Source organism: Terrapene carolina, unplaced genomic scaffold (genome assembly GCF_002925995.2).
Source record: "Terrapene carolina triunguis isolate 2854851 unplaced genomic scaffold, T_m_triunguis-2.0 Scaffold84, whole genome shotgun sequence".
NCBI classification, from domain to species: Eukaryota; Metazoa; Chordata; order Testudines; family Emydidae; genus Terrapene; species Terrapene triunguis.
Window position 1 is genome coordinate 12,826,401 of NW_020664435.1, and position 11,852 is coordinate 12,838,252.

Here is an 11,852-nt window from a genome sequence, read left to right on the forward strand (position 1 = left end):
ACCGCAAAGCCACCGACACCCAGGGCCATCCTGGGGCTTGTTTCAGACAGACCCTCCCCGCCTCCTCTCGCACTATGCTTCTAGCACACAACCAAAGGCTTCCGCATCCCCGGGTACCGCCTCACAGCCCCACGAGGAGGCGGGCAGTGTAAGCCGCCGCCGCCGGAATAGCCACCACGTGACTAGCGTGCGCGGAGTCGGGAAGGGAGCAGATGGAACATCCAAAGCCGGTGGCTTCCGGGAACCAATAAGAATGCTGCTCCGGCAACAGCGCCACCCAATCGGAGGCGCACGGGAGCCGATTCAATTGTGTAAGGATTCCAACAAGGCCGAACTGTGTACGAACGTTCTCTTCCGGGAGCACCAATTACTTTCTGCGAGCGCTGATCGGCGCCGGCTGTCCGTTGGGCGGGAGGGAAGACACATAGGTCTGCGTCCCATTAGATGGCGACATTTTCTGGCCCGCCCCCTAGGGAGAACCAATCAGAGGGAGAGGAGCCCGGCTCTAGTGGGCAGGGGTCCGCCAGCTGAAGTTTTGAGCCTGGTTCGGGATGAGTTTGCCACGTCTGCGTGGTGCTGGGGAGGGGCAGCAGGGAGGGATGAGCCGAGAGTGGATGTGGCTCCCTCCTCTTCCCCCAGCACCACCCACCTCTGCGGGGGGCTGGAGCCCCTGGGGAGCCCGAAGTCTGATTCAGTTACAGCGAAACCTGCCTTAAGTGCCCTGCAAAACTCAGCGCCTGGCCGCAGCGGCGTGCAAGTAAAGACCGAATCCTCTCGTGCTGACAATATTGGGGGCACTTTAAGGCGGCTGCGAAAGGCACTGAATGTAACTGACCCAGGAGAAGGAGAGGTGAGGGTCCTTGCTCCAGGCTCCCAACTGTATAAAACTTCTTTACGCAGCCGTCATCCAGATTTTTTTTTTCTTTTTGAGAAAATAGCCCTTGCTGTGACTCAAGGATGAGGATTGCATTTTGGGCTCCCCTTTTCTGTGTGGTTGTTACCTGTGTGACTGGGGCTCTTATCCCAGAAGCAGAAGTGAAGATTGAGGTGCTCCAGAAGCCATTCATCTGTCAGAGGAAAACCAAATGGGGGGATATGATGTTGGTGCATTATGAAGGCTACTTGGAAAAAGATGGTTCAATGTTTCACTCCACGTAAGTAACCCTTTCAAGCATGTAAGATAAAGCACTAGGTACTGGCTTAAAGCTTTCGTTGGCAATTTTGGTGATCTGTAAAGAGATTAGATGTGTGGATAGTGATTGTATAAGCTCCATTGCCCTAGGATATATGTGTAAAACAGCTAAACCCCATCAATATATCCATACCCCAATATACTCATTTTAACAATAAAGTGTACCTAATTAATTCCCTCTCTTGCAATATAAGTGATGGAATGTACTTGTTTTTGTTGTTTTTTAATTTTGTCTTAAGGATGTGATCTGTGTTCCTCACCCTCACTTCCAATGAAGACCCAAAAATAAAACTACCCAAACATCCAAGTTGCTCCACACAGACAGACCCTCATGGAGCCCCTTGAAGGATGGGGGCCTTAAGCAACGTTTTACAATTCAGATATTGGCCTCAATCTTGCAAATATACACATGATTAACTTTATGCTCATAAATATTCTTGAGTAGCTCAGTGGGGCTTCTCATGTGCAGAAAGGGACATCTGATTATAAAACAAGTTTCCGGAGGAGATCGGACCAATCCAGAATCTGTCTCTAGGAAACTCTGCAGAACCTTTCACTTTAAAAAGTAATTTCCATTACAGGAAAAGTGATAATTGCAACATTGACATCTTCTGTCTAAACATCACTCTTCCCCTCTCCTCTCCCTCCCCGCCCAAATTCCCTAAAACAAATCAACCAAAAAAAAAAATTTACTATTTTTAAACAGACATTTTATCCCCAAAAGGGAGAAGAGCCAGAAATTCCATGAAGTCAGCTTCACTACAGATACTGAGTTTACATGAAAGTCAGATGCTATGGTGATGCAGAGCAATGAACATGCTTAAATATTTCCAGGCTAGGTCCAAAATATGTCTTTCTACAAGAGTCCAACTAGTACAGACTGCTTGTTCTTTCTTTACAGATCAGTCTTAAATAAAATCTCTCACCAAATCGTAAATTCTGACCAATTATCTCTTACAGATAGTCTTTTATGCTTCTTGTAAAGGAATTATATTTATGTTTGTCATTCTCTCTAACAAATTGTCCATTGATGACTAATTTCTGTATTTTTGAAGTATCTTCTTTCAGTATCAGGTAAATACAGCTGGTCAGAAAAATCAGATAAAAACAAAATATCAATGAAAATGGTGACAAATTTTCACAATGTTTTCAACCAGCTATACTGGTTAAGAAACATTCTAACTGCACAGCTCTGAAGTGCTTAGATTTAAACTAAACAAGATTGGGCCTGGTCACTACTTGGATGGGAGACCTTGTAGAAAACCTAAATGCTCCATAAAGTGGTTTTTGAGGCACTTTTTTTCTATTAGTACTACAACTAATAATATTCCATCATAGTACACAACAGCACTGAGCTGCTAGCAGTGACTTCTGAATGATACCTAAAGTAGAGGTCCTGAGTCTTGTAGTGGCTAAGGTGCCATTTCAGCAAAGTACTTAAGCATGTTCTTTATTTGAAATGTGCAAGTGTCCCATTCAGATCTAAATAAGCATTTGAACATGCACTTAAAGTTAAGCACATGTTAAGGCCCATGGAAGTCAGTGGGATTGAATTCAGTGCAATTGTATTGACTTAATTTTTTCTAAATGTGTTGTTAAATATGAGTGTGATTACTCACGTGGTTAGGAGCGTTGGATTGGTGCCTAGGAATGCTATGGTAAGTTGTACAGTAGTTATCACCCTGGTATACTAGCCAAATTTCAGTTTGGAAGGGAGGGGTTACGTTCTACCTATCTAAACTAAAATGCCTCCCTGTATCCATTTACTTCCTCTGTGCTAAACTTACACATCAGTTGTGTAGTGTTGTTGGTTCATAGTGGCTGCTGTGAGTTTCTACCTGACATGGTTATTTCAAAAGACAAATACAGTTAACAATTTAAAACATACTACATATTTTACAATCGACCATCAAGGTTCAGAAACAAATCTCAGGCTTTATTGTCTACCAACTAATCAATACAGCCATGGCTGTGTGTTCTTAACTGTATGATTCCATTTCTACAGTGATCAGATACACAAATTATTAGATTTGCTGCTTCCAGTACAAAAAGAAAATGTGCTGGCTCTAGGCACCAACATCTTCATGTGTAGGGTGAGGTTTTATTTTTAATTTCACTGCTTTTTCCTATGTTTTAGATGTGCAAGGACTAGGTCTGCTGTCACTAAAGAGGTGCAAAGTTATTGTTTAGGGGTTCAGTGCTGTAACTCTGCAGTATGAGTCTGTTCAGCTTAGTATAATGGTTAATCTTCATGGACATACTAAACAATTAAGGGACTAAAATATTTTGTTCCATTTTTTTTTCAGCCACAAGCATAACAATGGTCAACCTACGTGGTTTACACTTGGCATAAAGGAAGCCATTAAAGGCTGGGACAAAGGTTTGAAGGATATGTGTGTAGGAGAAAAGCGGCAACTAACTATTCCTCCATCCCTTGCTTACGGAAAAGAAGGGAAAGGTAATACTTTTAAATCCTCCTCAAGCTCAACGCATTCCTAAACCTGTATTGTTACCTCTTTTGTCTTAGGTAGTTAACAGATTTTTGAGGTCTTGTAGGTTGTTTCCATTAGGAAGAGAAATTGATAGGAGTCAGACATTTCTTTGATGCAATCCTGCTTATTTACAAAGAATGTACATAAAGTCCTGTTTTCGTGAACACAATAGGAATCAAGCAGCAGCAGATAGTTTCTTTGTTCACAGTACTAAGCCTCTTTCCAGCCAGCACTCAACCAAAAACTCTCTCCCTTAGCTCTTTCTCAATGTCAAGTTCTTCTCTGTCTGGCTGTTGGCCTTCCTTGCTGCCTTCTCAGTATGCTTCTGTGGCATGTGGGCTGATACACACCTGGAATCACATCAGTCCTCTGCCCCTCTATTAGACCACTGGGAAATCCCAGCCATTTCCCAGGCTTGCGTATGGTCTTGTATTTGGGTAGGGGTTTTCCATTGTTTCAGCTATTGCTAAACAAAGAGGCATTTAATTGTTCCATCATTTAGCCCGCCCTGAATGGAAGTCAGCTATTGCACTACTTCAACAAGATGGTGTGACTGACCAGCCCTTAGCACAGCAGTATGTATATCCACTGTAAAGACTTGTCTCTTCGCTGTAGGATTGATTTATCAGAATTAATGGTGGTAATGTGGCTCTGCATAACTTTATCTAGCTTTAGCAGTGATTTTTCACTTTCCAAGATGGTAAACACTTCCAGATGTCTCTTTGGGACAAGAGAGTCCAAACTGGAGATAGCTAGCTGTTGGGCTACAACAGTAAGTGATTTATAAAAAATATTATTATTTGAACAGTTAACAGGGCTAAGTACTTGCATCATGGGGGTTGCCTGTGTCATGTGGATCTAAGGCAATGTGTGACCTTTAATGCAGATGGAGTAAGTATTCTCCTGAGGAAATTTAACTCTTCTACTATGCCTTCTCATAATACAAAACTAGTTTAGGAATTGGGAATACTTGACTCCATATACTGTGTGTATGTATTCTGGCAAAATTGGAGCAAGAGGTGGAGGGCAACTAAACACACTTTCCCTTAAAATAAAACTTTCAATTATAGCTTTCTAGAAGCACTGTTTTTTGTCTTCCAGAAATGATGCAAGAAGCAAAGCAAGCTTTTAGTATGCAATTTAAATTAATGCACCCTGGCTAGTCTTTTGCCACCAGGACACCCATGGTGCCTAATTCTCTACTATCATGCCCAGGTGTAAATAACTACACAAAAAGGATGTCAAATGCTAACATTTTCACTTGGTGCCACTTTATGCACACTTATTTAGCACAAGTGTAAATAATTACGATACAAGGCAGTGGCGAGCTAGCCCCCAGATTTCTAAGGAAGAATTGTCAGTACACACAGTGCGACTTTGTTTTGTATATTTAAAGGCCTGCTGAAGAGTTAAACAAACCTGACAGTTGCCATAAGAAATAGTTTTTGCTTCAGAAAACTTTGTAGAGTGTGTGCCTGCCTACAGCTCTTTTCAAATAATACACTCAGCAGGTATGTGGAATAACTGGTTCATTTTCTTTCTTCATGCTGCTTTCTTCAATGCACACATGCTGTCTCCAGGCCCTCCATCCTTGGTGCTGCCCTTGATCTCTCACCTGGAGAATGAGTTGCACTCTTTCCTGTAACCCTACGAAGAATCACTGCCCACTCACTGTCCCCCTTCAGTTGTATTCCCAAGATTCAGTACCCACTTGCACATGCTAAAAGGCTGTTAGCATCTCTCTTACTGTGAATCAGAGCTTTCTGGAGATCATTCACACCCTATCAGGCAAGTAGTAGAAGAGATGGCATGTAGGGAGCTGTGAGGATATTGTTAGGGGCAGGGAGCTGTTGTCTGGGGAGCAAAAGCAAGGATGTGTATTCTACTCCTGTAGGCTTTGCACAGCAGGCACAAAATTAAGTGGAGTGTTAAAGATGAAAATGTGCTTCTGATAGTTGTGTGCCTCAAACGTTAATCATTTAAATGATCTTACTGACTGGACCTAAATGCTAAAAGATAACATGTTGGTAAAGCCAGTGTGTGATTAAATTTAAAACTTCCAACCATTCTGAGCCAAAAGTGGACTGCTTTCTGTGTCGCCATCAGAAAACCAGCAGCCTATTCAAGCATCTAAAATGAAGTAATTCACTTGGTGCATGTACACTGAGCACACAGGTACAATCAGATTAACCAACAACATTATTTAAAAGGCTGGGCCTAGAGCCAGCAATGAGAGGATCACCCCAGTGTAGAGCAGTCCTGTGATACCCTTCCCATCTCTGCTGCTGCTAAAGGGAACATGGCCAGGGCTTTCTTAGGCTCTGGCTATCCTCAGCTGCCATATCTGCAGCCCTTTGGTGCCATCCGCAGCCAGCCTAATTTAGATCCCCATTCAAGATAGGGGCAGTACAGAGACCACCTTTTACGAAACTACCTCCTGAACTTCGCTCTGCTGCCTGAGGCTGACAGATCCAAGAACCTTGTCTTCCCAAAACACTTAATGTTTGTGGATTGTCTTAAATGCATACCTGTCTTCAATGGGATGCATGTGTAAAGTAACATATGTATTTCACTCTCAGCAGGATCAGAGGCCACTTACAGTTTGAATGGGTCAAATCCATACCTGCACTCTACTACACATACAGTAATCCTTACTAATTCAGTCACCTGCAATCCTAAACAACTTTAATGAAACTGGATTAATAGGAGACTTTGCCCAAATATTGATGGACTTTCTAAGGTACTGAATGTAACACTTAATTTGTCTCAATGTTTAACATCTTTGGTAGGAAAAATTCCACCTGAGAGCACGCTGATATTCAACATTGACCTTCTAGAAATCAGAAGTGGACCGAGATCTCATGAGTCATTCCAACAGATGGATCTTAATGATGACTGGAAGCTATCCAAGGATGAGGTGAGTGTGCTAACTAACTACTCAACAAAGTTAAACAAATTAAATAAAGTAAACAAAAGGGAACTCTTCCCTTTCATAAAAGGTTGAAGTAAAAATTGATATTTGTCAAGAAAGGGTCTATTGGACTATGGCTTGATCTAGCTAGTGCTAGGCAAGGGCCTTGAGTCTATAGAGACTGCTCATGTGCATAAGTGCAGGATGGAGGCCTAGGTTAACATAACATAAGAACGGCCATACTGGGTCAGACCAAAGATCCATCTAGCCCAGTATCCTGTCTTCCAACAGTGGCCAATGCCAGGTGCTTCAGAGGGAATGAACAGAACAGATAATCATCAAGTGATCCATCCTTCTGTCGCCCATTCTAAGCGTGGTTTGCACCACGTAGAATTTTTATATTAATTTGTGTGACTTAGAACTTTTTAGAAGTTAAAAAGTACTTTAAACTTTGTCAGTTTCTGGTTTTTGTACCACAACTTGGATTTCAAATCTTACTGCTGTAACACCAACATCCGATGGCACTTCATCATGTGACCTTCCTGAAAGGACGCAGCATTCAACATTGTTCGTCCTCTGCTGGCCACTTTTCTAATTGGGACTCTGCTTTAATATAGAACTTAATGGTGGAAAGAACTGCAGGTTTCAACACTTAGTTTTATGACCTGTGTTTAAAGACTATTTAAGTGGTGGTTTATTTTATTTTAAACTGAAAATCAAAAACTCTAGCCAGGCAGGCTTCTGCATGTACAACAATCCTGTCCTGGATCTGTCCTGGTATTTCAGACTTGTTTCCTTCCTATTGAATTATACTAGTGTATACCAGCTATACGATGTAGCTTTTGTGATGAGCCAATACATCCATTAGAGCAGGGATTCCCAAACTGTAGGCCACAACACAGTCCCGGGTGGTTCACTATGGGTGGAGTTTGGGGGCGGCGGGGGCATGAGGGTTGTTGCTGCCCTGCCCCCCCAAAATTGTATATGTTGGTGGAGTTGCAGCTGAGGATGGCCCCCACCCAGGGCCAGAGGAGCCCAGTGCCACGTTTCCCGGGCAGTCCGAGTGTGTGACCCCTAGGGTGCTGGGTGGGTGACTGGCTGCTGAGGTGGAGGGTGTCGGCGGGGGCTGGCTCTGGCATCTGCCTGGCCCTTTTGCCCTCTCACTGCCCCTGGTCCCTGCTGAGGCGAGAGGCCTCGCATGCCCTGCAGTGCCTTCTCCCTGATGGATGCATGTTAATAGTGGGCCACAATGCCTACTGCAGCTGCACAGGTGGGCCTCAGGGGAAAAAAGTTTGGGAACTCCTGCATTAGGGGGCTAGGTGAGACCACTAAACTTTTTTGTTTTCAGTCGAGGACAGGAATTAGAGCTTAAAGACTGATCCAGTTCACTAATGCACTGTGTTAGCCAGCCTTGCAAATTATCGATATATTAATGGCTGTTGACTTACCATAACAAATGCTACAAAGCAGTGTACTGATGCGGATTAAAGAGATTTTAAAACTCAGAAGATATGACCCGTTGGCTTGCTGTTAATTCAATCCTAAACAAATCTTGGGTATTGTAGGGTAAGTCATCTGTAATTACCTAATTTATAATATCTTCCTACCTCAGTAGAAGGTTGTATGGTTTACAACTCTATGGATTTAAGATGGATAAACTTCAAACAACTGAATGAGGATTGAGTTGTCACTCAGAATAATTAAATGTTACCTATGCAGAGTCTCTCCGCTTCTGGCCACGCTGCTCTCCCCCCAGACTCCAAAGCAGCTGCAGCTCTGGGGCTGGCAGGCTGCAGCCGTGCCGCTTGGCCCCGCCCCCTAGAGCAGGCTGTGGCCGTGCCGCCCAGCCTGCCGGAGCATGCTGCGGCCGTGCTGCCCGGCCCAGCCCGCTGGAACATGCGGCCGCACTGCCTGGTCTGGCCCGCCGAAGCAGGCTGTGGCCGCGCTGCCCAGCCTGCTGGAGCAGCTTCAGCCAGGCCAGAGACATCCTCCCCAGATAAGGTGGGAAGGGATGGGATGGGGAGAGTGTGGGAGTCCCGGGCTAGGGGTGGGGTCATGTGAAGGGTGGTCACTGGGGTTACTCTCCTGACTCCCAGCTTCTCCCCCACCCCCCAAAATTTCCCCACCAGTTGCTGTCCCGGCCCGTCAGGGTAAGCAGCTGGTGTGCCGGGACACTTTGTTTACTTAGGTTTACCTCCGTGCCTGCGGACGCTCGAGGTAAACAAACCATCTTGGCCCACCAGTGGCTTATCCTGATGGCCTGGGAGCCAAAGTTTGCTGACCCCTGAATTATAGGGTCGTCTTATGAACGGGTTATAAAAATTTTCCATTTTTATTTATCCATCTTGGGTGGGGGGTCGGCTTATAAACGAACCGGCTTATGATCGAGTAGATACGGTAGATATTTATTGTCTAGTACACCCATAACAAATATGATAGCTTTTCCTAGGCCTGTCTCTTCTCCATTAACTGAATTTTAATAAAGTCTTATGATAACTATTAGGGCTGTTGATTAATCATAGTTAACTCACGCGATTAACTTAAAAATTAATCACGATTAAAAAATTTAATCGCGATTAATCGTAGTTTTAATCACACTGTTAAACAATAGAATACAAATTGAAATTTATTAAATATTTTGGATGTTTTTCTACATTTTCATATATATTGTATTCTGTGTTGTATTTAAAATAAAAGTGTATATTTTTGTTTATCTATTTTACAGTGCAAATATTTGTAAACAAAAGAAATAGTATTTTTCAATTCACCTCATACAAGTACTGCAGTGCAATCTTTGTCATGAAAGTGCAACTTACAAATTGCTAAGGCAAACAAGTTTGTTTACATTTATGGGAAATAATGCTGCCTGCTTCTTGTTTACGTCACCATAAAGTGAAAACAGTACATTCGCATGGCACTTTTGTAGCCGGCATTGCAAGGTATTTACGTGCCAGATAGGCTAAACATTCGTATGCACCTTCATGCTTTAGCCATCATTCCAGAGGACATGCTTCCATGCTGATGACACTCGTTAAAAAAAAATAATGCGTTAATTAAATTTGTAACTGAACTCCTTGGGGGAGAATTGTATGTCCCCTGCTTTGTTTTACCCACATTCTGCCATATATTTCATGTTATAGCAGTCTTGGATGATGACCCAACACAGGTTATTCATTTTATGAACACTTTCACTGCAGATTTCACAAAACGCAAAGAAGGTACCAATGTGAGATGTCTAAAGATAGCTACAGCACTCAACCCAAGGTTTAAGAATCTGAAGTGCCTTCTAAAATCTGAGAGGGGCGAGGTGTGGAACATGCTTTCAGAAGTGTTAAAAGAGCAACACTCCGATGCAGAAACTACAGAACCCAAACCACCAAAAACGAAAATCAACCTTCCGCTGGTGGCGTCCGAGTCAGATACTGAAAATGAACATGCATCGGTCCACGCTTCTTTGGATTGTTATCAAGCAGAACCCGTCATCAGCATAGGTGCCTGTCCCCTGGAATGGTGGTTGAAGCATGAAGGGACATATGAATCTTTAGCACATCTGGCACGTAAATATCTTGCGACTCCGGCTACAACAGTACCATGAGAAGGCCTGTTCTCACTTTTTGGTGACATTGTAAACAAGAATTGGGCACCATTATCTCCTGCAAATGTAAACAAACTTGTTTGTCTGAGCAGTTGGCTGAACAAGAAGTACAACTGAATGGACTTGCAGGCTCTAAAATTTTACATGGTTTTATTTTTGAATACAGGGTTTTTTGTACACATAATTCTACATTTGTAAGTTCAACTTTTCATGATAAAGAGATTGCACTACAGTACTTGTATTAGGTGAATTGAAAATACTGTTTCTTTTGTTACAGTGTAAATATTTGTAATAAAAAATAAAGTGAGCACTGTACACTTTGTATTCTGTGTTGTAATTGAAATCAGTATATTTGAAAATGTAGAAAACATCCAAAATATTTAAATAAATGGTATTCTATTATTATTTAACAGTGCAATTAATCGCAATTAATTTTTTTAATCGCTTGACAGCTCTAAAAACTATTAATCTATCTTTCCCAACAGGTGAAAACATATTTGAAGAAGGAATTTGAAAAGCATGGAGCACCAATAAATGACAGCTATCATGATGTTTTGGCTGAGGACATATTTGATAAAGAAGATGAAGACCGTGATGGATTTATATCTGCCAGGGAGTTCACATACAAGCATGACGAGCTGTAGAGAAGCCTGGCAGAATTTTCCATGAAGCAACTTAGCGTCAAGTTTTGTGTAACATTTTTGATTCAGTGTTTGGTGCTGACAGTTTCTAATGGAACAGAAGAAACACTTTTTTCTTTTTTTCTTTTTTTTTTTTTCATATTCAAAAGATTGTTTGATGATCCAAACTGTTTTAACTATTTTCAGGTATTGAAATTAAGCCTTTTTGTGCAGCAGTTGAAAAGGTTTATGCAGTAATAGTGGTTTTCGTTGTGCGAACCCTTATTTTGTATTAACTTATTTTGCAATTATGAAACAAAAATTTGCCATATAACAAACTTTCTAAAATGAAAATCCAGTCCTTTATCTGCCTTGCATTTCCTTCTTCTGTGCTATATATATAATATTTCAGGTGACTCTCTCTCTCTCTCTCTCTCTTTAATAATATAAAGCTTGTTTAATTTTAAATCAGTGACTTCAGTTATATGGCATTATTTTCCTTTTCAAATCTGTGTTTGAAAAGCACAAGAAAAGAAGTGTCAATTTTCCTGAAGCTGTCAAAAAGAGGTAGACTACAAAGGTGTGACGTGTTATGAGCCTTCTCAGCTGTAGTAATATAGTGTAATCTACGTGGGACAGAATAAGAAATTACTGTCTTCCACTGGTTTATTTTTATAAATATAGTAAGCTTCCTTAGTGCCCCAACAAACTAATGATTCATTTTGTATTTATTTCAGTGATATGAGCTAGAACCAAGGTAGGAGTTAGATGTTGCCAGTTACTTTTGCTATTTACTTAAACTGTCAGTTATTAACGTTCCATTTGGGTTGGGGAGGGAAGGGCTATTTTTGAGATATTTGTACACATATCAAGTTACAGCACAACACCTACACTTCTAAATGGAAAACTTACGATGCTAAGAAGTATCTTATGCATTGGAATTAAGAAATTTGCATTGATGCAAAGAGACCACATGTTTTCTTTGACCTACTAAATATGCCTTAGGCTGAATGCTCAAGTTTCAAGTTGCTTAGCTATGAGG

The 11,852-nt window shown here is 41.8% G+C and overlaps 1 protein-coding gene across 1 annotated transcript; it reads left to right on the forward strand.

Annotated features, from left to right (window-relative positions):
- Positions 1–249: 249 nt before the first annotated feature.
- FKBP14 (FKBP prolyl isomerase 14) lies at positions 250–11,232 on the forward strand. The gene is made up of 4 exons (XM_024209588.3): positions 250–1,154; positions 3,499–3,650; positions 6,474–6,601; positions 10,676–11,232. The coding sequence occupies exons 1-4, from the start codon at positions 958–960 to the stop codon at positions 10,832–10,834; spliced, it is 636 nt and encodes a 211-aa protein (XP_024065356.1). The 5' UTR covers positions 250–957; the 3' UTR covers positions 10,835–11,232.
- Positions 11,233–11,852: the final 620 nt, after the last annotated feature.

Bases quoted from the DNA above. Each gene is read 5' to 3' on its own strand.
- FKBP14 (XM_024209588.3), top strand. From the start codon at position 958: ATGAGGATTGCATTTTGGGCTCCCCTTTTCTGTGTGGTTGTTACCTGT. The intron at 3,651-6,473 runs GTAATACTTTTA...CATCTTTGGTAG, and splicing joins TTACGGAAAAGAAGGGAAAG to GAAAAATTCCACCTGAGAGC. The intron at 6,602-10,675 runs GTGAGTGTGCTA...CTTTCCCAACAG, and splicing joins GGAAGCTATCCAAGGATGAG to GTGAAAACATATTTGAAGAA.